This window comes from Micropterus salmoides, unplaced genomic scaffold, assembly GCF_014851395.1.
Source record: "Micropterus salmoides isolate LMB-PRFRI ecotype aquatic unplaced genomic scaffold, ASM1485139v1 Ms_hic_scaffold_2, whole genome shotgun sequence".
Classification (NCBI taxonomy): Eukaryota; Metazoa; Chordata; class Actinopteri; order Centrarchiformes; family Centrarchidae; genus Micropterus; species Micropterus salmoides.
Window position 1 is genome coordinate 11,509,289 of NW_024041150.1, and position 26,417 is coordinate 11,535,705.

Below are 26,417 nucleotides of genomic sequence, written 5' to 3' on the forward strand. Positions count from 1 at the left end.
TTCATTTTGTGGGTTTTATTACCATACTATTATTTATATGAATCCATACACCAACTATAAAAATGTATTTTGTAGAAAAAGTGAAAAACATGACATCCATTGCCAACATTAACACATGTGACATAGTTAAAAGTATTTCAGAGCAGGAAGATCACATTTAAAAACAGCATCTTTCCATATGATGTAGATGCAGAGAAGGGCCCAAAGCCCAGATTCTGAAGTGACTCAGCAGTGCTGTAATGAGTAAGGACTGTGAAAGGCAATGCCCGTGATCCCTTATGGCACGATCATTCCACAAAAACTATTAGCTGTCACAGCCATGTTTTCTGGAGTCTGTGCATGCTGTGGGAATCACCACTGAATTTTTTAAACACACTACAGGGATGTAGAAATGGGTGACAATGTAAAGGAAAAAAACAACATGACGTGTCTCAGTATGGAGTCAGTCTACCTCGAGCCTCCAGAATAGAGTCAGTGCTCTTTGCCAAGTCTGTGGAACTCTACTGGAGGAATGAAAACAATTCTTTCACAAGATATTAGAAATATAAATATAGCCAAACATAACAAAAGGACATATATCATGATGACAGTCAGAGACATCCCTAAACAGATCTGAAGATGAATGTTTATGTTCTATCATTTGGTCTTTTGGAGGTGGAGAGCATTGTCTTACACGCTGCTCTAAAATCTTCCATGAGTGTGAAACTGGGTTGAGGTCTGGTGTCTGTAAAGGCCGTAGCATTTTATTTCCCCACTCAGGTTTGTTCTTTAAATTGGCCCCCGTCTGTATGTTTAGTGAATAAACCCCACGCTATGCAAAACTCAATCATCATCAAGCACCATAATGTCCTAATTTTCTCATGCATGCTAAGCCATCCATAATTGTTGACTGATTAGAATTATAAAATAATATAATTAGGTCATCGTTGTCACAAGCTTATAATTATACTGTCCCTAACAAGATTGTAAGCATGGAAAGAAGCATGGTACTAAATGATTTCTGATGTGAATTATATACTATATAGGCCAAAAATGTTATCACGATAAAAAGTTTCATATCTTTTGATATCAATAATTATCACGATAAGTATCAAATTGTTATTTCCTTCGAGTTTAAATGCTGATTTTTGCTCCTGAGTGAAAGTCGAAGAAACTGATAGTTAATTGTGGTTTAAACTCTTCTTAATGGTCAGAACATGACAAACACTTGAGGCCAAACAGCGGATCACTTCACAAATCTGAAGTAGAACATTCAAAACTATTATGATAAAATCTTTTGACAAATATGCACAAGTAAAATTAAGTAAAAGCTTTTTCAGTCCTTGTTCCTCAACAAAATATCAACAACATCTTACTAAAAAAATGAAATCCTAATTTGTGGATGATTCAAGTGAATACAATGAAACATTTATTGAAAATTAATTTGTTATATTATTGAAAAAAAATTATATTGTGATCATTATTGTTATTGCTTTATTGTCCAGCCCTACTTGTGTGTGTCCCAGTAGATTTAATTTTTGCTTTCCTCTTCTCATTGATAACAGCTTCAAGACCAAATTGAAACTCAGGGAGGCCACACCCTGCCATATCCAGTTGACGCCCATGAACACATGTGCTATAATTCTTAAGCCAACAATCCTTTCCATTAACAGAACATGGCTTGGAAGGATTTCCAAATGGCTCACATGTAGTGACTGAGCCATGGAGTCCAAATCTGACAGCTTAAGGCAAATACAAACATACCGTACACACACACACACACACACACACACACAGCCACTCCCTTATACACAATAACCTGTCAGTAAGGCCCTGTGAGAAACACGTCCTTTGTTTTAATAAAGGTGGGCCTAGACTGTGCAACCTAAAAAGACTGCAAATTTGACAGTTGGTAGACAGCAATGAATGACAGCACTTAAGCCCTTCAGGTACGATATTTTGTTCTTTTACTTGTACCATTATCAAGACACCCACACAAAACGGGCAATGCGCCTTTACGAGGTCCTGCTTCACTGGCAGTAGCCCAGTTACAACGCATCTGCAGTGCAGAGCTTCGGAACACTTAGCACCGAATTTGGCACCGATTACGCTTTGTCACCCCACACTTTACTGTAAAAACTGTCATGTAATGCCTATCATTTATCAACAAACACACCCACCTCCAGAACATGATGTAAGCCTATATTAAAAGTAATTGGGATACAGCTTTCATTTCGGCTAGCATATGCAAAAAGCAGCTCAGCGGCGACCAGTGTCAACCCATAATTCCGTGTTTCGCTGCATAGCTGACCATTCGGCTGTACGACTAGACAGTTGAGCTAAATGTCTTACCTCATGCTCTACACTGGTTACAGACTGTGTTTGTTAGCAAGGCGACTTAAAACCGACACATTTGTTTGTGTAAAGTTGTCGTCACACAAGACAGCGGTGTGTAACGTTCCTAGGGACAGGCCAAAGCTACATAAGGCATGACTGGTAAGTTGGCAGGGTCCGAATATGTCCACTACCGCAGGTGTTTCCCATTATAGCTGAAAGACCCTAACGTTAAACATCTCCGCACAAGCTAACACCAGACAAAATGATAGAGATGGGTTTACAACGTTATGGCTGACGTTAAAGTTGTACACTTGACGTAAACCTATGGAATCATTAACATGCCTGTAAATAAAAACACATTTGCTGTAATAGTAAATTACTACTTACTGTAAACCAATACGTTAAAAGCTAACATTGTCTAATTAACGTTAGGCTATTTCTTACCGGACAGCTTTGATTCTTTGGCAGCAGAATTTTGTCCATCAGCAAACCCTTGCGACGATGATATCTGGGCGGACTGAGTCATTGGATCCATTTTTACTGTAGTTTCAAAACAACTGCACAAAGGCGAATAAGTGTCTGTCGTATCTATTTAAATTATCTTATACTGTCCTTTGAAGGGTACTTTGTCGTCTGACTTTCCTCAAATTTCCCCAAGAGCGGGACTTGGATCCGCACCTTAACGCAACGTCCGAGCACTGAAAGGTTGGAAGAGATGGAGGGAAACAAGGCGGACGTTGGAGGAGGGGAAAAACATGTCGGAGTGAGACACGTTCAAGGTCTCCTTGTAGGCTCCGATATCTCATATCCAACCTGACAAATTGGACTTGTCTGTGCGTTCATGTACAATAATACGGAACCATCAACTTCATATAATTACCAGAAGACGGTGATTGTCCTTCATGATCCCTGCCTTTTGAAAATATACTCCAGCAACTATTGTATCAGTAAAAAGCCAACTAGACAAAATTTGTCATTTTGTTCTGAGGTTCAAAAGCGCCATAGAAATATTCGACAGCAATTGAAAGCAGCAAGAAGAATATTCCTGAACACAGACACCATGTTATATACCTGCATTGAACAAAGTGGGGTTTTGTATTTCGGCCATTAGCTGTTATATAATTAGGAGGCTGCATTACATGCATTTTAAGTAAACGGTACCAAAATATTTTTTACTAAAGTATTTGCTAATTATGGATTTAATGCATAAACGGATGGGTGTTTGAGCTGTTTGCAACAAAGCCAGCCATAGCCACATTGATAAAATAGTTTTTAATAATGAGGTAGATGCTGTGACTTCATGGTTCCAGTACCAGTTTACACAATAACAAACTGTGCGGGTTTTGCTGTCGCCTGTTTTCCATTATGTAACGGTTACCTTTGTTCCATTTTATAACAATTTATCACAAAACTGCATAATGCTACCCTCTACTGGTGCTTTTGCGAATAACATACTATGAACTACATTTCCCAGCTTATGTGACAGCAAACCGTGCGCGCAGTGGTTAAGATCTATAACCATGGGGATGGGTCTATCGGCGTTCAACTGCGCTTGACAGCGATCTACCGGTCGTTATGAGATCTGCTCTGGCTCTTGCGCAAACGTAGAGACTGGTGATACACTGCAAGGGACTTTTTGGCAGACTGAACTGCGCGGCAAAAGAAGGGGGACACAAACAAAAACATGTGGCTGAGGCTGTGAGAAAACGGGTATGTATTCTCTTACACATTGGTCAGAATTTCCGTCCATAAGAGCTTAGAGTGAGCCAGCCTTGCGGCATGTGGTGGAGAGACATTTCGCGAGAGTACTAGGGGGACAACCGTTATCCAAAAGTGGTGAGTTTAGCTAACTAGCAGCTCGTTAGCTTGTTAGCTGCTGCTTACGACTACCAGTCATTCAGCCAGCTGCTCCCAAGCTAAGGTTATTTATCACAGTGTGGGTCCTTTTCTGGTTCAGGTTATGTCTGTACATATCACACTTATTTAAACAACTAAGTATTCATTCAGGAAATTACCATCGGTAGCAAGCCTAAATTGATAAATAGCAAACCTTAACATAACTTAGTAAAGTTAGCTAGTTAGCATTCGTCAGCCAGCCAGGCTAGTAAATTAATTCATCTAGCAGGGTGTTTCGGTTTGTACTGAAAGACTCATTTGTGATGTTGCGGAGACATTTCAGTGTATTAATCGGAGTCACGAACCCCCACGACAGTGCTTGTATTTGCAGATTTACATTGAATGTAGCAGTGGGAGTGCCCCGCCCACCAAGGCAATGTAGCGCATGTTAGCGGCATTGATGTAACCAACATTATGCAACGGTGCGAGCTGCTCAGCTGTGGCTCAGTGTCTACGTTTATGTTTTATTTGTTTAGCGTGCGGTAGTTACAGTAACATGGACACAATTATGATTGCTGAGATTATAAACAGAGTGTTTAATAGCGAAAATTTTCCATACTAGGTACAGTCTACCAAGCTTGATAAAATATGTCAAGAAATGCTGCTTTGCTTATCGAGAAGGGACACACTTGTGTAAGGTATATAAGCAAATATTATTTAAAGCTGTTTATTTGAGAAACATACTGAATGAAGTGTAAGAATAAAACTGAACCTAAACCAGTAACGTTAATGCTCTACTAACAAGTACTGTGTGTCTATCCAAAGACTGATATCTCTTATTCTTCTGAGCTATAGAGCTCCATCGTTGTCTATTAAAAACACATCAGTGAGCCTCACTGTTGCACTGGGTCACATGTTCCTTCATCACCATGAACACACACACTTAGTCACACGTAGTTGATTATTTTGACTCAGTCCCTCATACATCATCATGCTGCAGCAAATAGTCACTAGAGCACCAAACGTGGATTCATTTGCCGGTGAAGATCATAGTCCCTGTTATTCCGAACAAATGCCCTGTAACAAGATAGAACTATATATTTGTGAGCTGTTTTTAAAGATTTGCATCTTCAGTATGAACCATTGGGCTTGGAGCTGAGAGCTACAGACAGCTTAAGGAAGTCAGAAAGTGTAGATGATGTGGCGTGAAACTGACTGTTCTGTAATATATAGTACTGCAGGTGAGGAGAGCATCTGAGTCTACTGAGAGGACATCATGGGTTTGCACTCAGCCCAGAAGAAGCACTTTCCCCTGCGGGGGATCGACGGTGTGGTTCATCTGTTTGATGCTGAGCTCCGCAAGTCAGAGCCAGACTTAGCCCTTCTCTCCCTGGTCCTGGGTTTTGTCGAGCACTTCCTAGCTGTGAACCGGGTCGTTCCCGTAAATGTTCCGGGAGTCCGCTTTGAACCGCTGGAGCCGGACTGTCCCAACTCCTGCTTTCCCACGGTGGAGCTGGGCATGATTTCTGCACTGTACGAACGCTTCACGGCCCAGATCCGTGGCGCGGTAGACCTGTCCCAGTACAGGAGGACTGCTGCAGGGTCCAGCAGGGAGCTGGTGAAGAAAGTGTCAGATGTGATCTGGAACAGTCTAAGTCGCTCTTACTTCAAGGACCGGGCCCACATTCAGTCCCTCTTCAGTCTCATCACTGGTACGACAACAAATACTACAATTAAATTAGTTTTATGAAGGTATTTGTTTCGGATAGTATTGACTTTGATCAACTTGCAATTAGTGTTGTTAAATTGATGAAAACCTCTGTTTGTTAAATCTGAACTAGGTACCAAACTGGACAGCTCTGGTGTGGCATTTGCTGTGGTGGCAGCCTGCCAAGTTCTAGGTCTGAAGGATGTCCACCTGGCTCTCTCTGAGGACCACGCCTGGGTGATTTTCGGCAAAAATGGTGAAGAGACAGCCGAGGTCACCTGGCACGGAAAGGGTAACGAGGACCGACGAGGACAAACTGTCACAGCAGGAGTCAGTGAGAAGGTGAGGCCTACCTCCAAGACATTAAATAATGATGAAATGCTCTCTTAGCACCTAACGAAACTCCCAAACACAGTTCAAATTCGGAATAATAACTAAAATGTAGGGCTGTGCAACTAATTGAATTTTAATAACGATTTCTCAAATTTACTCTCATCCAGGCTGTGATGTTTACTTCAGCTGGAGCCGACACGACGGCGTCATAACTGCTACAACTTGCTAGTCACCGTTATTAGCTTAAGCCTACGGATTTTACAATGCAGAAATTAGCCAAGCGGCTAGCGGACCTTTCCTCCGCTCATAGCTTTACAATTTACATATTATTTATGCCTATACTTAACCCGGTGTGTCTGTGCTTTAAAATATCCACGTGTCCCTGTCTGTATTTCTGGATTTATACTTTGCTCAACGTTAGTTTTTGAGTCGCTGCATCTCCCGACACACACACTGTTGAATTTCAGCGTTTGTAACGTTACGAGTTGTCCACCTGCCCTCTGCTCCACTCAGTGTATACAAACACACACACACACACTGTTTAAAGTTAATAATATTCGATTACTATTTCTTATAATATAAAAAAAAAATGACACATTCAGTTTTGAAACTTCAATAAATGCATGATGTTTCCTATGTCAGTCAGTAATAGTGTTAATAATCCTGATTTCAATTATGACCAAAATAATCATGATAATGATTTTTGCCATAATTGAGTCCTCTCACGGTTCACATTTCTCCAAAATTAGTGTTCACAACTTTCTGTTCGTTTCTTTACGGTTTCTGATGCTGTTCAACGCATCTGCCCCACAACTCTCTCCCTCCCTCTCTCTCTCCCCACGGTGTCTGCTCAGACAGACTGCATGCACATAACTCAGCAGAGAGTTCTCGGTCCGGTGGATTTCAGGTGTAAGAAAGGGAACTTGTGAGCAGATAGGTAGCGGAGGAAGAGAGCCACATGAAAAATAATGGCTTTTGTGAAGCTTTTTCGTCCACTGTGGCTCCATGTACAGCAGGACTGTGATAACAGCTGCTCTAGAGTGACGTCAAAGTCGCATCAGTTCCGACCTAAGTGTCCAGACTGAGATCGCATTTAAAAAGATCAGATTCCATGTGACTGTGGCCTTTTCACACTGTCATAAAAAGATCAGATCTGAGTCACACATGGGCAAAACAGTCGGGTTTGGGTCACTTTGGCCTGCAGTCTGAACATAGTCTTAGTGAGTTCTTTGTGACATCAGACCTTAACACAAGGTTCAGTAATGTGCAGCATGACCTAGTGTCTGTAACCGGAATCTATTTTCCCCTCATGATGCACTGATGATGCTGGATTACATCACCATAACTGTCCAGTAAATGCGTTAGCTGTCGGCCTGTGTGACTGCATGTTGAAACCTCTTGGTTTGCTTGCAATAAGTCAGTGTGGACATGAAACAGACTGGTGATGAAGGCACACTGCACAGTAGACAGGCTTACAATGTATACTATTTAATATGTTAACCTGTCCTGTGTGTGTGCCCCCCTCAGAGTTGGCTGTATCTTAAGGGCTCCTACATGAAATGTGACAGAAACATGGAGGTGGCCTTCATGGTTTGTGCCATCAACCCCTCCCTTGATCTGCATACTGACAGCTCTGAGCTCCTGCAACTGCAGCAGGTGAGCACTGCCACTTGTAGTGGGTTGTTACATTTCAGTTTTTTTTTTCTCCTGCAAACACACCACAATGTTCACTTTCATATGTTGGAGGAAGCAGTAGTGTAAATGTCAGAGAGCAGGTCTAAAAACGAACAATTAGATATTCTTATGTATATAAACTGATAACATTTTTTGTTTTTGTTGCACAGAGTCATGTCCTATTCACTGCTCTGCTGACCTCACTTTCTTTTTTTAATATGAATATTGTTTAAAATCACTTATTTCCAATTGCTCCTACTTTATTTTTTTCCCCATCGCTGTTAAGAACCCATAAATGAAAGTCAGCACTTCTGCAGTTGTTTCACATGAAAAGCCTACCAGGAAAGAATGGGATTGTGCCCTTTGAGCCAGTGGAAGTGTTGATGTGAATAATCTGCTGGAAGTTATTCATTGACAGGATCTTCTTAACAGCAAAGTAGAAGCACAGATTAGTCAATATGATATGGCTCTGTTGTACTGATGGAAATAATACCTTTGAAATGTACATTATACTGATTTTACCATCACTAATGTAGTCTCAACTTGTCGGAAACACTTGTTTGGGTATGGAGTATATGTTCTAACTGATAACACCATATATTGCACAGTTCTTTACAGTCAGACACTCAGTCTTTTTCATGACCTGCTTATGTTACTCTTTCTGTCCCTGATTGAACAGAAACTCCTCTGGTTGCTGTATGATCGAGGCGACCTGGACAGGTGAGTGTGTGTTGGTAAAGTTAGTAAGGAATCAAGTGTCTCTGAAAGTCTCCCAGTTTGTATACAGTGCCTGTCCAAGAGTTAATGTGTAAACTTCCTCCTGTGCTGTACTGCGTACCAGGTATCCTATGGCCATGGGCACTCTGGCGGACCTAGAAGATCAGGATCCAATCCCAGGCAAGGAGAGCCCCCTGGAAATCCACCTCAAGGTAAGTCTTTAGATAGGTTTCCTCCAGGTCACACAGCACTAAGACTGGAATGTTTTTGCAGGCTCCCAAAATGTTCAAGTATTCATTTTTAATATATCAATATGAGAGACACATTTTAAAACCTTTATTTTTAACATAGTTTTATGGAACCTGTATCAGCCATGCACGTACCAAAACCAACCAGATGGGGTCAGCTTCAGTTACTAAAAGTGACCAGTGAATGAGTGTTGGCTTTCTAGTGAGTTCCCTGTATGAACCCCTCAGAGTTAGACAACAAGATATCATTGAACTTCTCTACCTCTGACGTGATGTAAAAGTGACAGCAGATGTGAGTGTGGTGCACATGCTTCTTGTATCTCTCTGCAGATCAGGATGTTTGATAGGAAGTCACTTCTCTGTGTATCTGTGCTCTCCCTCAGGCTGTCACTTCTGCTCAGAAGCACTACAACAACGAACACATCTACCCCTACATGTACCTGGCTGGTTTCCACTACAGACACAGGAATGTGCGGGAGGCTCTGAGGGCCTGGGCCAAGGCAGCTCAGGTCATGCAGGAGTGAGTTCACACTGCTTTTACCCACTAGTATATTGCAGGTTAAAGTTAATGGAAATGCAAGGTCACATGTTCAGTCTGGGACAATGAGTACACAATATTCTTAGCATTCAAAAGTTACAAAACAAATCGACAATGAAAGTTAATAACCTTCATAGGCGCTCTCCTCCAAAAACATCACATATGGCACAACTTATGAATAGTGAGTCTTTCATGTGGACTTATCATGCGAACATACAGCCACACTTACTGCATCTGGGGTTGGGTATTGGCTTGATTTTATGGAGTCTGATTCTACTTATCGAATTTGTTTCTTATCGAAACGGGGGGGGGTTGCACACGGTAGCTCTGTTTTAATCTTGAGAAGCAGCAGAACTGCAGTCTCTATTTATTAGTCAGTGTACTATCAGTAAAACTCAACACTTCCTGTGGTTGTTTCATATGAAACAGCCTACCAGGAAGGAGCAGGATTATGCCCTTCGAGCTAGTATAAGGATGTTAATGTGAAAGTGATTCATTGACAGGATCTTAACAGCAAAGTGGAAGAGCATAGTGGTTAATATGGCATGACTATGATGGAATTAATGTAGTGGAAATGTACATTATACTGAATTTATCAAGAAAACAGGTAAAAATGATTTACTGCAAGTTAAAATAACACCAACCTGTTGATCCAAATACTGCTATAATGCATTTTAAATGACGAGATAACGTTAATACGGGGTTGGTTTTGTCCAACCAATTCAATTATTGGAACATTAGGAGCTTCACCATGCCGGTGTTTACAGCAGGATACGGTGAAGTAAAGTGTCCATCGTGCAGCAGCCGACCAACCCGGCAGCTCCAGTTTTATTTCACCAAATGAACACAAGGTGGCAGTAAATGCACAGCTATCTTTCTTGACTTGTGTCGCGACGACATAATAAAATATGAAGAAGTCTAAAGGCCTTTATCAGCCATCTTACCTCAAATATAAGGATTAAAGTGAAGTTTAATGGCTCTTGTGTTTGACCTCTGCCTGAGCTCATTCACTGTGGTGCTTTCCCTCTAAATAAGCCCAGTCAGTTTGAGAGGGCGTAGTGGTGGAGCCAGGAAGTGTCGAGCTCTGTAGCCACGCTCTCTCCTCCCCTTTAAACACACTGTTCATGAGCTGCAGCTAAAAATACCAGCACTGACCCACCAGACCACACATTCCCTCCCCATCTATCAGCTTCCTTTTCCTGCTCCCCCATTGTTCTTCAGTTTCAGCTCGCCCTCTGTGCACCATCTACAGAGAGAATGCATGTGTTTGTATCATAACGGGATTCTTTGTAGAGGTCACTTCTTGTCGTGTCTGGACTGCAATGCCTTCAATAATCAACATGTTACAAGCCAACATTCCTCCCTGAAGACATCAAATTGTCAAAAAAGCCCTTCTTAATCTGAACTTTATGTAATGATGTCTTTTGTAAAGGAGAAGACACGCAGTAGATGAAAATATGTTGCAGGCTGTGTTCTGGCTCCCTCCCTGCCGTTATTAACAGACCTTTTCCCCTTTTCTGCTCTTGCAGATATAACTATTTCCGTGAGGATGAGGAGATCTACAAGGAGTTCTTTGACATTGCAAACGATGTTATCCCCACTCTGCTGAAGGAGACAGCTGCTGCTGCAGAGAGTCTGGGGGAGGGAGAGGAGGGAGGAGAAGGAGCTGACAAGGTGAGTATTCCCAACCAGGGAAGAGCTGCAGTATAGCAGACAAAAATTTCAGATCTGTTCACTTCATTTACAGTTGGTTGGTTGTTTGTTTATTTTTGGTTGTCAATGGAAATAAATAAACCTGAGACTAAGACCTCTCCACCTGATATTAACATGTGATCTTTGTCTGGACCTCTTATAACCAAGCTGTAAACTCTGGGGCTGAAAAATCAAGCCAACATCAAGAGCCAAAAACTGCAGTTCCAGTCTATGGTTATAGCACAAGTGCTTACTTACACATCAGTAAATTATGTCAGCCTGCACCACACAAACTAGTTATCATGTAGAGATCAGTTGTTAGTAAATACTGACCCCACTAACTGCCAGACAGAACTGTTAGTAGCTAATTGAACCGAATGAGAAAACCTGTTTGCTGATGTATTACCCCAACATATAGTCGCCACGTCAGACCCAACACTTGATCAGAATGCTTTTAAATTATGTTTCAGCAAATAACACAGTGTACCTGGAACTGTGTTTCAGACAGTACAGTTTCACGGGATCGTGCCCGCTTGTCACTCTGCCTGTCAGATTGCCCTTCCTACACGCTTGCCCCTGCCGCTTTCCATCTGAAAAGACCATAAGATATTCAATAGTTTCAATGTTGCCTTTGGAGACAGCGTAGACAGCGTAGGCAGCCGACATCTGATGTAGACAGAGCAACTTTTACTGGCCCGAACTGGCCAATCAACTTGCACAACATACATTTTTACTGTTCCCGGGCCATCTGGCATTGCTTGTGTCCATCCATGTCTGAAATTACAAATTGTTAACCAAATAATGTCAGTAAAGTTAGCATAATGTCTTTTTCACAAGGACTCGCAGCACTGTACTGTAGAATGCTCCCTTTCAGAAATTTCTTTTCTTTAATTCATTTAGAAAGAGGACACTGTGTTTAGCCCAGGTTGGCACTTCATCAGGCATCAAAGGTAGCATAATCAGATTAATACTATTAACACATTTCTGCATGGATACAGATAGTCGTGCCATTTTGTACAAAGGATTCAGTTATGTGACAGCCTGTGATGTTACAGTGACTTCCTGTTAACTGGACAACGCTACACAAACCAATTTCAATTCCTAGTTTTCATGGTGCAGCCTGATTTAGTTAATCAATGATTGGATTTTAGTTTGCAGACTAGGTAGATGGGGCTTGCAGATTTGTCCCAGGTGAAAGGAGCGATGCTGCTCTGTTATTTTCTTTGCAGAGAAAGAGCTCGTTGGTAGATTTATGATGGAAAGCTTGAATGGGACTTTTTTTTTTCTTTAGGTAGGTAGATTTATTGTCACAATATAACAGGTCATATAGTGAAATTGAGTTTCACTATACTCCCTTCTGCCACATAGCAGACAATACAGCAGACATTAATGTAGAAGCAGTTATAAAAACTATATTCAGTGGAACAGTGCTGAGGATGAATTAGAATTGGGGGAAAGCTGCTCTGCAGTCTGGCAGCAGAAACTTCTATATCTCTTCCCAGAATGCAGCAGGGTGAACAGGCTGTGGCTGGGTGGGTACTGTCCTTTAGTATCCTTTGGGCTCTGCAGGCACCTCACCTCACTGATATCACTGCTCAGGAGATGGGTACCAATGATCTTCTGAGCAGTTTTAGTCACCTGCTGCAGAGCCCTCCGGTCCTGGGTCCAGGTGGCTCCTCAAGAATGTTTGTCAGCCACTTCACGCATTTACACCTGCATTAACATGAGTTTTGATAACGTTTTTGATAGTAGTGACTAATAAAATCAATGTAATGTAAACATCCTCCCCTTGCTTCTTTCAGGAGCACCCTAAGCAGGCAGCAGCCTTCTCAGCACTCCAAGACTCAGAATGCTTTGCCCACCTGCTGCGTTTCTATGATGGCATCTGCAAATGGGAGGAGGGCAGCCCCACTCCAGTCCTTCATGTGGGCTGGGCCACCTACCTGGTCCAGTCTTTGAGCCGCTTTGATGCTCAGGTGAGAAACCCTGCCTACCTCTGTCTTTGAGAGAGATTGATGTGTGTGTTGATGTTTTCTAGCTAAAAATGGGATTGTGGCCTGATTCCAAAGGTGCGTCAGAAGGTGTCGATCATCACCAAAGAGCCAGAGTCCCAGGATGATGATGACCAGTCCAGCGATGACCCCCGAGAGGGGCGCAGAAGAGGCCCCAGGAGAGAGTCCAGGCTGGAGGAGCAGAACTCTCCTCCTCCTGCTGCTCCTTCCTCCCCACCCTCCCCGGCAGCAGCAGCAGCAGCAGCAGCAACCCAGCCCAAGAAGGTGGGAGAGGGAGGGGGCCGCCGCCGCTCCTCCCAGGGTCTGCGGGGCGGAGACGTTGAAGGAAAACCTAAGTCCCCCAGCCCAGCATCTTCACCCTCATCCCAACATCAGGTGTCTCCCTCCCCAGCTGGTCCTGTGGTTGTATTTCAGAGTGAGAAGATGAAGGGGATGAAGGAACTGCTCTGTGCAGCCAAGGTGAACTCCAGTGCCATCAAGCTGCAGCTGACCGCCCAGTCCCAGGTCCAGATGAAGAGACAGAAGAGCACACCGGCCGGGGATTACTCCATGTCCTTCATGAAGCGACAACGCAAGTCGCTGTAGACATGTTGATTGTTGTAGGAGTTATTGCGACTCTGTAGGACATACTGTGAACAGCAGCACGGACACTCGATTAACCTCGCTTTTGTTTGTGAAACTTTTTACCAGTGTTTTCATCCAGAGGTCCAGTTCAGTCAATATCCTCATAGTTCCTAGCAATATATTTTACTAGCACAAGTGAGTTAAGCATCACATATCAGGTTTGAACTGAAGGAGTGAACATTTCATTCTCTTTTATTTAATTAAGAAAATATTTTTTGGCAAACTGCCTGGTTTGATAGATTGTAAGCACTCACTCATCATTAGTTTGTGTATTAATTGGCAGCCAATTGCACACTGACTATTAACTTCTTATTGACTTGTGGATGTTTGAAGCCAAAGTAACGAGGATAACCAGAATACAACTTCAGATGTGTAAATATCAACTTATACCATTTGGAACTGTTCATAACTGAAGCCTTGGAAGTGATTACTTTAGGATAGTTACTGTGTAACATTGTCCACTTCTGCTCTATCGACAGCTTCTTTCTTGCTAGCTCTGTGTTGCCTTATTTTGCCTTTGTTCTTTTCTAAAGTAGGTGGCCTTTAGTTTTGAGATTAGCTGAGTTAGGACTATTTCTAATTGATAAGAGAAGACCAGGAAGACCATGCACTGTTGAGACAGAGGCACATTAGGTGGCACTGCTACATCCTATTTGCTTGATGATTTGTGGTTTTTGTTCATGTTTTTGTATCTGCAAGTAATAAAGACCTGATGAAAAAAGAATGCGATGTGGTCTTATGTCTGTTACACATATAAGGGCACGTGTGTGCTGTGAGAGGCTGTACACTGTAAAACAGGGTGTTTCAGTTTCTACTGCAGTAGGAGGTATGCCATCTTGTACATTTAGCAGTAAAACAAGGGTCCACATCTCCAGAGGAGACCTGCTTTATATGATCTCACAGAGGCAAGTATTAGCCAGTCTGTAACAAGGTTCTGTGGAATTAGAGCACAAATTGGTGCATTCTGTTGGCAAATGTGGAAGACAGTAAGGGAGCATATGCAGAGGAACAAAACTGATACGTTGGTATTTATGGCATGTAACTTGTCAAGCACTTCTTTGTGATGTCAGTGAGACCGCAGACTGAGTAGAGATCGGTGACAGCAGGCTCTGAAGTAAATCAATATGCACTCAAGACACTTGTATTCCTACACACAATACACTAAACAAAACTTAACGTTACATGAAAATGATGAAACAAGTCTGTGTTTTTGACTAACCCAAAATTTTGACTTTTTAAGTCCTAATTGTGATAGCATTCATACTTTAAAGTCAAGAGTTTGACTTTTTAAGTCAAAGTTATGAAATGCTACAGCAGACTTATAACGTGATCTATATTATGGATAACAAATCAAAATGATGTGATATAGAGTTGAAATTGCCTACATAATCTACAATAAGTCGAAAGGTCTACAGCATGTCAATTTTTAGTTTATAATATTGTTTGTACATAACATTGTGTGATACTATTACTAAAATTAGTAATAACATTCACCTTTTATCTTAAAATAATGTTTACTATGTTCACCATCTTAGTTTAACAAGGTGTTAGCATGCTAATATTTGCTAATTAGCCCTAAACACAAAGTAGGCTACAGCTGATACATTTGGTCCTAAACAAAAGTACTGGACAAACTGAAACCATGACCTAATTAATAATTATCACCATAGTCCATATTGTTAGATGATAGTCAAAACTGTGATGTTTTAAGTCAATATGATTCAGAAACCCGCCAGAATTTTGACTTAATAAGTTAAATATGAGTCAGTTTCATGAGATAGACTAGTAAGTTAAGTCAGAACTGTGGCTTCTTAAATCAAAATCCTGAGCAAAGTCAAAACTTTTACTTCCTAAGTAAAAACTAAGTCAGAGTTTTGTATGTTTTATCAGGAACAAGCATCCACTTGAAGCTGGACACAGGATCAAAACTCAGCAGTTCAACACAGAGGTGAACGACTTGTCTTGAAATTTTTTACAGTGTGGAGTGTCTTTGCTCATGCGTGATTTGACTCCAGCTCCACTCGGGACCATTTGCACACAGACGCTTGTAGTGTGTCAGCGTACGCACAGTTGTGTGTGTGTGTGTGTGTGTGTGTATGTGTGTGTGGGTTCGTGTGAACGTGTCTGTCCTGTCAGACAGCTGTCTTGTGTGTCTGCTAGCCGGATCGATACAGCAGCAATTAGTCAGCTCCAATTAGTTCCCATCAACCGCTCAGTCAGTGAGTTCATCTGCTGCTGCTGTCTCCTCCGACAACAGCAGCTGGCATGTGTGAGTAGAAAGCCCGCCAGGCTCACCCACAGCACCCAGAGGTGTCTCCAAACATGGACAGGATCGGGGTGTCATTCCTGGACCCTTTAGAGGACTACGAGTTAATTCACCGGATTGGGTGCGGTACCTATGGAGATGTGTTCAAGGTGAGTGCGAACATTTCACCGTGGCACAGACCGACAAAACCCTCCACCAGGACGTGTTAGTTCATGAGCAAAGATTCTCTCACTGCACACACACACTGTAAACAGGGCATTTCACTTCCTGTCATCAAGGTGAAACTGGGTATTTAAGAATTAAGATTCTCTTCTATAGCAAATGAAGTGCTGCATGTGAGAGGTTTTTGATGATATTAAGAGTTTGACCAAGACTGAAATTCTTCTTATTGCCTCCATAAGGGTTAGAATACCTTTTCTTCTGGCAGAACACACAATCAGCTAAATACCAGAGTCCATACAATGTCGAAATACTGTTCAAATTATTAGGAAAAAAAGACCTAAAAGGTAAAGTTCATGTCAGGGATCTCTAGGAAATAGAGTCAGTTTAAAGGAGATGGACCAAGTGCGTGCCTGTTTGCCATTATGTCACTACATTAAAGCCATTTAACCCTTTAAGAAACCCTGTATCTTGTCAACAGGCAGGTATGGTACAAATCGCAGTAGTAGCCTGTTGCATCAGTTGTGCCACAGGTTTATGTTGTGTTCACAAGGGCTCATCAGCTATCACTGTGTTATTTTATATTGATCTCATCATGTATCGGACTTATAGATACAATAAGCAGACAGGAGAGGCTTTTGTGGCTAATCCCAAAATAAAAATACCTGACTAGTACTAGAACCATTTGTCTGCTCACTGAATAGTCGATCGACAGAAATTTAATTAACAGCTATTTCGATAATCGATGATTCATTTCAGTCAACTTTTTAAAGCAAAAATGCGCAAAATGATCTGGGTTCAGCTTCTCAAGTGTGACTGTTGGTTGGACAAAACAAGCAAACTGAAGGCATTAATGACATTCCCCCCCTATTGTTTAACATTACATAGACTATATGATTAATCAGTTAGTAGAGAAAATAAATGGGCAGATTAATCAATTATGAAAATAATTATTAGTTGCAGCCCTGCAGCTGACAAATTAAGGGACTTAATGTACTGTACTGTTAGGTTTAGATATTACACTGTGCACTGTATAGCAAAATCTCTGATGGTTGACAAATGAATATGGAATATACTGTGTATATTGTATATCATCCAGCCTGTGTATTTAGTAGAAAACTGGTTAATGTCGTCTATTTTCACTTGATGATTTGAGCGTCAGGATGCAAACATCCTGTGCTGTCAACCCGCCCCGGTGCCTTGTGCATCCTGCAGAAGCAGCACAAGAATTTGTATTGTTTCTGTTTTTACACCCCAGGCCAGAAACGTGGGGGAGTCTTCATCTGCAACTTTGTCATGAAGGCACATGGCCTCTACACTGCTTGCTACAGAGCTGCATTCTTTACAGATGAATCCTCGTTTACAGCCTTTTCTGTTTCTTTCCCACGAGGGCTCTAGTGTGGCATAGGAAGTGATGTGTTTTCTGTTCTTTTTTAGTGGTTTGTTCATAACAGGCGAGTCAAACTGCACGTTACGTTCTGGGCTGGAGACCATAGCATATGATTCACATAATTTTCATACTATCAAACCACTCAGTGAGACCTTGTGTTCTGTATGGAAGGATCTAACTTTGTTAGGTTTTCCACTCAGGTTTTGCCTTTTATTTGTCACTTGTCAGTAAGTGAACAGAAATTTGGCTGCTCTGTTGTTTTGGCAGGTTTTAGTTTTGACCTTTCGATCCCTATCTTTAGTTGTTTATCTCTTTAATCTAAATCCCAGATAATATTTCTGTAATAGAGCTGATTAGATTACTGACTAGAACTTTTCTGTCGCAGCATCTACAGTATTTACAGTAAATTTGACACATTGAACTTAGCAATAGCAGCAAGAATCATGTGCTTTTGGACATCTTTTGGACATCTTGTTCTCTCAGTAAATAAAAATGTAACTGGACATCATTGAGATTTATATTTAAATAACTGATAAAAGCCTCTAATTCTGAACTTAAAGTTCAACTTCAATGATTTTTCACATCAAAGTCTGTTTGCAGGAGTTGCGGAGTACTGCCGCATATGTAAAAATGTTATAAAACTTTTAGTGTCTTGAGGGAGCTGTGGGCAGTCTGATAAATATCCTCAGGTGATGTCACTTGAGTTAAGCTGAGGCTGAAGACTACACGTTTGAAAATGAAAACAATCTGGGGGTGTGGAGTTTTTACCAGACCTCCGTAGTCCACTCCTCATTTGAGACCAGAGGCTCCAGCCTACATTAACCACTACTTGCATAACACACCCAAATCTCCTGAAGTCGCCAGGAGGAAGAATGTGGAATAGGTTAAACAGTATCGCTGGTTCTGTTCCATCAATTTTGATCCTTAAAAAAAGTAATTTGTCAGTCTGACAGTGTTCTAGGAGTCTACACAGGAGTCTAATGCTAAATTGGTGGCGTGCTCTTGTAAAGCTACATTGATTTATTTATTTTTGGCCAATTGGGGGCAGCAAAACAGACTCTAAACACAATGTTGACAAATTGATCAATGTTTAAAAGTGCTAACCTGTTAGCAAACTCTTTCATATTTAATATTCTAGTAAAATTAGCCTTCATTTGGAGTTGTGTTTGTGTCAACTTGATGAATGTCTGGTGCTGCTGGAAATAAAGTTGGTGAGAGCAGTGCGACTGAAACAAAACTGACTTTGGTATTCTCAACCGTCTTTGCATTACAGTAACATTTGGACATATTGCAGCCTGTGTGTCTGCTGTGAATGGGAACGGACAATAGCATATTATCACTCCCACTGCTGCTGTTGGCGGGTTTAGTAGTGCTGCAACTGCAGGAGTCAAGGGTGAAACTTCTGGACTTGTGACTGTGTGGGCTTTCATCAGACTCACTGCTCTTATTCAGTGGAAACTCAGCACAGAGCTCATGTGTGTGCCCTTTTAATCTGGATCCATGTCGTCCTGTGGCTCCGGCCAGCCACAGCAAGTCCAGAGGGAGTGTTTCTGTCCTCAAGTGGTCTCTGACTTCAGTGTGGTTGTGTCAGGGCAATTCAAATGGAAGCAGCTATAATAATAATAATATTAATGTCCACTAGAAGAGTGCACTCACTAAAGTGTGTAATGGGAAATAGTTTTTACCTAATGTGCTTTAATAATCCAATATGTCATAGTCTTATGTACTTTTGCTCATTTTATGTTATAATTTCCACTAAGTGTACCAGGGTTTGGATTGATAATGAACATCTGTGAGATTGTTTTGTCTTATGCATACTTCTTTCCTGTGAGAAAATAGTCATTGTGGCTCAAGGCTGAGAAAGGCTTTTTGTCGTAGACTTCACAATTATTCGCTAGCTTTAAACGTTTTCGTTATCTGTTTCTCTGGGTCAGACTCTCTAATCGCCCTTGAGTGTATGAGTGCTGCCCTTCAGCTGAGTTAGATGAGCAGTCCAAACACTTAGTGTATGTTCCATAATCCAAAACAGTCCAAACACTTGGTGAAAAAGAGAATTCATGGGAGGCTTGTAGGGATGAAACGGTATGAAAATTTCAAATCACGATTATTGTGACCAAAATTATCACGGTATTGTAAAAATGTGCCAAAAATATAAATATGTACTGATACACACACTGAAACTATTTCAACAAGTTTTATATTGAAAACTACAAATACAATTGCCATTTTGTTTGAATAAAAAATAAAACAGCAAATACCTTTTGTAAACATATGAAAATCATCAAGTGTGCATTATCAAGATTTTATATTATATAGGTAATACAATGACCCCGTGCACAATTAAGTCTTTAGAAGACAGTGACAGTAACTGCAATGAGCCCAAAAACTGACGTAAATACAGAGGAGTCTGTAGCGTTTCTAGATATGCTGGTTGGTTGACTAAACTGCGTAACGTGTTATCATGTGCAGTGGACGAATACACTCTGCCGACACACAGCGTATAGCGTTTTTACAAGAGCAGCTAACACAGAGCTTCAGTTTACACGCTGTTAGCAAGTCTTCATTGACTTAAACAAAACATTCAACACCATAAATCACAGTCTGCTATTGTCAAAATCATACAACTATGGCATCAGGGGTCCAGCTCATCAGTGTCTTAAAAGTTATCTCAACAATTGACAGCAGTTTGTTCAAATTAATGGTCAATAATCTGAGTTAAAATATATAATATGTGGAGTTCCACAAGGGTCCGTTTTATGCCCATTACTTTTTATTTTGTTCATTAATGACCTCTGTGAAGTGTCTAAAATATTACAGTTTTTGTTGTTTGGCGATGATACTAACATTTTTTACTCTGGAAATACTCAGAAATTACAGAAAATATAAATTCAGAAATGGTAAAAATTAAGAAATGGTTTGATAAAAACAAATTATGTTTAAATTGGGAGAAAAGAAAATACATGATTTTTGGTAATTGTAAAAATAATGAAAATGTAAGAAAAGCAGTTGAAGGAACTGATATTGAAAGAGTTAATGAGATAAAATTTTTAGGTGTTATTTTGGATGATAAATTGAATTGGAAAGCTCACATAGATTATATTAAGAGTAAAGTTTGTAAAAGTATTGGGGTCTTGTATAAAGTTAAAGATGTTTTAGACTATTCTTCGTTGCATATGTTGTACAATTCCCTAATACTCCCATATTTTGGATACTGCGCAGAGGTCTGGGGTAATACATACCCTAGTAACACAAAACCTCTGTTTTTGTTATAGAAAAAAAGCATTAAGGATCATCAACAAGACAGGTTACAGAGAACACACCAATAGTTTATTTGTAAATTCTGGACTTCTAAAATTCAAAGATTTGGTTGATTTGAAGATTTTGATTTTTATGTGTAAAACAAAGCAGAGGGTTCTGCCTATGGTTTTACAAAATTTATTCACTCTCGTATCAGAGGAAGATGGCCATAGAAGGCAATATTATTTTAAAACTCTTTTCGCACGTACTACACAAAAACAGATGAGTTAAACTGTGGAACACCTTGGACTATGAACTGAAGTGCTGCAAAAGTGTGAATTTGTATAAGAAAAAAATACAGGAATGTTACAAGAAAAATGATGATAAACACGTTTCAAAAGGCAGAAAAAATGTTGCATTCTGCGCATGCGCGCCTGATTCTGGGAGACGCTGGACAGTGTTTGCCATGAGATTATAATATCGCGCGTAACCGTACCCGGTTACCATGGTAATTAAAATGTGTATGGTAATAATAACCATTGGGAATTTTACCATGGTTTACCGTTAAACCGGTAATCGTTTCATCCCTAGAGGCTTGACATAAAAATGAAGTAGCAACTAACCTGGAGAACATACTGACTTAAATACAAAAGTGAGGTGAGAATAAGGGGGGGACAGCTGGAACCAGTCAGGGCTGGGCAGACAGTCACACAGGCGGTAAAACACACAAAGACAGAAAGTGAAGTTTACAAAGACACAAAAGGAAAGATATGTATAACATAAAACAGGAAAAAATGAAAACTCATATCAAAACCATGTCACCCACCCATTTTTACATGTTCTGTTTTTTGTTCAAAAAATACAACATGTTATTCAGTTTAGAGGTGGTGTTGGGTGTATTTTTGAACCGTAGATACAGCCAAAGTTTCTGCTAGCTGTTTCCCCCTGCTTCTAGACTTAATGCTAAGCTAGGCTAACCAGCTCCTGACTGAATGAAATGATAATCAACACAATGAGAAGAAGTAACAGTTCTGACGTTACGTCAGAGACACGTATGTACTGTGTTTCTGAGATATCCACTGAAGTTGGCATTCTAACCAGCTAGCCCCAGCCAGTCTTATGTTGCAATACCACTTTGTACCTCAAGAAGCGATAGTCCAATAGTACAGGTGCTGGTCATATAATTAGAATATCATCAAAAAGTTGATTTATTTCAGTAATTCCCTCTAAAAAAGTGAAACTTGTATAATGTATACATTCATTCCACACAGACTGTGTTCATTCCTTTTAATTTTGATGATTATCTGACAACTAATGAAAACCCCAAAATCAGTATCTCAGAAAATTAGAATATTGTGAAAAGGTTCAATATTGAAGACACCTGGTGCCGCACTCTAATCAGTTAATTAACTCAAAATACCTGCAAAGGCCTTTAAATGGTCTCTCAGTCTAGTTCTGTAGGCTACACAATCATGGGGAAGACTGCTGACTTGACAGCTGTCCAGAAGACGACTGTTGACACCTTATACAAGGAGGGCAAGACACAAAAGGTCATTGCTAAAGAGGCTGGCTGTTCACAGAGCTCTGTGTCCAAGCACATTAATAGAGAGGCCAAGGGAAGGAAAAGATGTGGTAGAAAAAAGTGTACAAGCAATAGGGATAACCGCACCCTGGAGAGGATTGTGAAACAAAAGCCATTCAAAAATGTGGGGGAGATTCACAAAGAGTGGACTGCAGCTGGAGTCAGTGCTTCAAGAACCACCACGCACAGACGTATGCAAGACACGGGTTTCAGCTGTCGCATTCCTTGTGTCAAGCCACTCTCGAACAAGACACAGCGTCAGAAGCGTCTCGCCTGGACTAAAGACAAAAAGGACTGGACTGCTGCTGAGTGGTCCAAAGTTATGTTCTCTGATGAAAGTAAATTTTGCATTTCCTTTGGAAATCAAGGTCCCAGAGTCTGGAGGAAGAGAGGAGAGGCACAGAATCCACGTTGCTTGAAGTCCAGTGTAAAGTTTCCACAGTCAGTGATGGTTTGGGGTGCCATGTCATCTGCTGGTGTTGGTCCACTTCTGAGGTCCAAGGTCAACGCAGCCGTCTACCAGGAGGTTTTAGAGCACTTCGTGCTTCCTGCTGCTGACCAACTTTATGGAGATGCAGATTTCATTTTCCAACAGGACTTGGCACCTGCACACAGTGCCAAAGCTACCAGTACCTGGTTTAAGGACCATGGTATCCCTGTTCTTAATTGGCCAGCAAACTCGCCTGACCTTAACCCTATAGAAAATCTATGGGGTATTGTGAAGAGGAAGATGCGATACGCCAGACCCAACAATGCAGAAGAGCTGAAGGCCACTATCAGAGCAACCTGGGCTCTCATAACACCTGAGCAGTGCCACAGACTGATGGACTCCATGCCACATCGCTGCAGTAATTCAGGCAAAAGGAGCCCCATATTGAGTGCTGTACATGCTCATACTTTCATGTTCATTCTTTTCAGTTGGCCAACATTTCTAAAAATCCTTTTTTTGTATTGGTCTTAAGTAATATTCTAATTTTCATACTGAATTTGGGATTTTCATTAGTTGTCAGTTTTAATCATCACAATTAAATGAAATAAACAGTTTCACTTTTTGAATGGAATTACTGAAATAAATCAACTTTTTAAAGATATTCTAATTATATGACCAGCACCTGTATAGCTCAGGCCTCCCCCTGTAGTTTCTGCTGGGAGATGTGTGCGAGCAGCGAGTTTGCTACATTACACAAGCTCTCTGATCTTTTTTAGTCGAATAAAAAAACAAAATAAACATCTTTCTTTCTCCCACACACACACACACACACACACACACACCACACACACACACACACACACACACACACACACACACACAAACACACAACTTGTAAAGTAGTCATTACGGCATGTAGTTTCCATCTTGTCGGGGGAAAGAAAAACAGGATTGATCTGTCATCATGTTACATTGTGTCCTTACTGAACGCGATGTGAGTGAGCATCAGCGACAAAATCTGTTAAATTGCATTGTTTTCTATTGGAATGTCTTAACTGGCCGCGAGTGACATGGCTCGCCATTTTGAGCTGAACCTTTGTTAGACACCCTGTTTCTATTTATTCCTGTCTCTTGCATTTACAGCACTGCATCATGGACAAGGAACTGTTGATTCATGAAGTTAAAATGAGGAGTTATCTATACGACACTGCCTCTTCATTTAACTACACAAAACTGTAAAGGTGGCAGCTGGCTGGATGGCGATTGCCAGGGACTTACTAACTGTTGGCTATATTGTATGTGATTTCAAGTGAAGAAATACTAAATATCACAATGTAAAATGTGAGTTTTCTGTTTAAAAAAATATAAACGTAGAAGATAGGAAGTACTCACCCAATCTTTTACTTGAGCAGTTAAGTCTCCAGTCTGACCTCGAGCGCACAGCTGATAGGTGGTTTGTTTACATGATGTAACAGAAGTGCATATTTAACGGATTCAGTGTGGACAGAGAACATCTACATTTCACGCGATGCATAGGGTGTTTGTCCTCGCTTAAACTTTGGGGAACTCCGTTGTAACATTTCAGTAGGTTTTCATTTTATTTCACTGTAATGCTGATGCCAATCATGCTTGCTTTTACTCTCTAAGGTGGTACACAAATCTATGCATAAAGGTAAATAGCCGTTCAGAAAATGAATAACCTTGACAACAATGCTTTCTGTTCAACAAAATGTATAATTTTTGTTGCAATATACTACATGATCCAGCCCAGGTGGCAGGTTATCACATACTGTATATATTCAGTAAAGTTATGGTTGATTAGTCAACCCAAATAAAAGCATTGTCAGCAGTGTTAGAAACCCTAATAGAGAGGGACGTCTCAATGCAAGTGAGCAGCCAAGTGTCTGCACTGCATGGCTAAAAAAGATGCTGTGTTTAAAGTGGCCTCTGTTTTGCAGTATCATTGTTATATCCTGTAATTTAGTATACTGTACCTTGTGCAGTGATTTCGAATGGTGTTTAAACTGTTGACCAGAACTAGGTTTCAGGTGTCCTAATACATTTAATTTAGTTGATGAGGTTGCATGTTTGATTTCTGGGAAGTCAGTGGTGCTGTTTATTATTGTACTTTCAAGTAGTGAGAATAGTTTTCTGATCTCATGATTGCCACGACACAGTCAAAGTGTCCAGAGAAATGGCTCAGAAAGAAGCTCAGAGTGCTTCTCAGACACAGCTTTGACATGGAGATTTGCACTTTGTTGCTTAATGTTTCTCTAACTTTATAACCTTGTGTGTACAGCTCACAAACACTTATGACTATGTAACATTTGCAGGATAACAATAAATACCAAGGATAGGAAAGGATACGATTAGCAATTATTGTCTCCCTTGGGAGAAATTTGTCTTAGGCGTTCAAGAGTCTACAGTGTGTGGCAGCACACAGTCATCTCTGCCATAACATAGCATGGCACATGAATAACATTTCATATTCATTCATTTATTTAGCTGACGCTTTTCTCCAAAGCGACTTACAATTGCTATGTATGTCAGAGGTCGCACGCCTCTGGAGCAACTAGGGGTTAAGTGTCTTGCTCAGGGACACAATGGAGGATGGGTCACAGTGGGGAGTTGAACTCGGGTCTCTAACACCAAAGGCAGGTATCTTATCCACTGCTCCATCACACCGCTCCTTCAACATATACAGTCGCACATCACATAACAGTGCAATAACATTAGCACTAGTAGAGAAGAGCCATTAAGTCGGTGAACTGACTGAGTAATGTCAGTTATTCAGAAATATCCATCTAAAGTTTCCTAACATTAGCTAACATTAACCACCATAACCTCTTCTCTTGCGTCAACAACCAGTTTTCAGTTGCCTTGTTCATTTCTACACCATGTTTTTTTCAGAGGCCATTCATGCCCCATGATTTATAGAATTATGTATTCAATAGGAAATGGGGTAGTTTTATTATGAAAAAATATAGTTATGGCAAAGACCATTATGTAACCCTAAGTGGCTTACAATGTTATTTCCGGCTTGGCTATATAAAACCCACCTCAGAAATGTTACCATCACTGTAGTCACAGGAAGCCCTGTAGTAGAACAGGAAAGAAAACAGGAAGTGAATGCAGCCAAGCCACAGGTTGTGTTGAGGCAACCTGCGTATCCCATTGGTTGCTGCCTCTTTTGTTGTGGATGCCCAGAGTCAAAAGCAGTCCATCTGACGTCAGTGCAGTCTCTGAATGGGGATGACTGATGTTCCCAGGAAGACTGAGGAAGTTGAAAACATATGTACTTTAATCACTGCACCTGCCCTCACAAAGTATGTACTGTTCCATGCAGTATGCATACAATGGGGTCATACTACTTTGGGTCAGAATAGCCAAAAAAGCCTGCTGGCTTGCATACTGCAAAATAAAACCAGAGGCAGTGGAAAACCCAGGTATTTTCCGCATACTGACTTTGGCATACTATGTGACATGCTAAATATTTTTCTGGCATACTAAATAGTATGTGAGTATGGGTATTGGAAAGCACCTTTGAATAACATCCACCATCACCTCTGATGTACTATTCATAGGGTCATAGGTTTATCCTAAGTGGGGGATAAGATTTTGATTGCTGCTGGACTAGTTTGACTTTCAGTTATGT

General features: G+C 40.8%; 3 protein-coding genes across 11 annotated transcripts in view; 2 read left to right on the forward strand and 1 right to left on the reverse strand.

Annotated features, from left to right (window-relative positions):
* Positions 1-3,058, reverse strand: part of rtn3 (reticulon 3) — a 41,461-nt gene extending 38,403 nt beyond the window's left edge. Inside the window, exon 1 of one of the 3 annotated variants that reach the window (XM_038732858.1) lies at positions 2,761-3,058. In XM_038732858.1, coding sequence (XP_038588786.1) covers positions 2,761-2,851 — 91 coding nt within the window. In that variant the 5' untranslated portion in view covers positions 2,852-3,058. The remainder of the gene's footprint in view (positions 1-2,760) is intronic. The other 2 variants (XM_038732856.1, XM_038732857.1) reach the window with 2 other exon arrangements.
* Positions 2,459-14,422, forward strand: men1 (multiple endocrine neoplasia I). 3 transcript variants are annotated; one of them, XM_038732854.1, is made up of 10 exons: positions 2,459-2,475; positions 5,386-5,864; positions 5,994-6,202; positions 7,721-7,849; positions 8,547-8,587; positions 8,709-8,796; positions 9,216-9,352; positions 10,900-11,044; positions 12,865-13,038; positions 13,132-13,659. In XM_038732854.1, exons 2-10 carry the CDS (start codon positions 5,429-5,431, stop codon positions 13,657-13,659), a joined length of 1,887 nt encoding a protein of 628 aa, XP_038588782.1. In that variant the 5' UTR covers positions 2,459-2,475; positions 5,386-5,428. The 3 variants fall into 3 exon arrangements, with proteins under 3 accessions (XP_038588782.1, XP_038588781.1, XP_038588783.1); XM_038732853.1 differs by lacking the exon at positions 2,459-2,475 and adding an exon at positions 3,888-4,026; XM_038732855.1 differs by lacking the exon at positions 2,459-2,475 and having other exon boundaries at positions 5,429-5,864; positions 13,132-14,422.
* A 1,292-nt stretch (positions 14,423-15,714) lies between these two features.
* Positions 15,715-26,417, forward strand: part of map4k2 (mitogen-activated protein kinase kinase kinase kinase 2) — a 41,871-nt gene continuing 31,168 nt past the window's right edge. For all 5 annotated transcript variants that reach the window (XM_038730733.1, XM_038730736.1, XM_038730735.1 and 2 more), the window contains exon 1: positions 15,715-16,113. In XM_038730733.1, the coding sequence (XP_038586661.1) occupies positions 16,021-16,113 (93 nt within the window). In that variant the 5' untranslated portion in view covers positions 15,715-16,020. The remainder of the gene's footprint in view (positions 16,114-26,417) is intronic.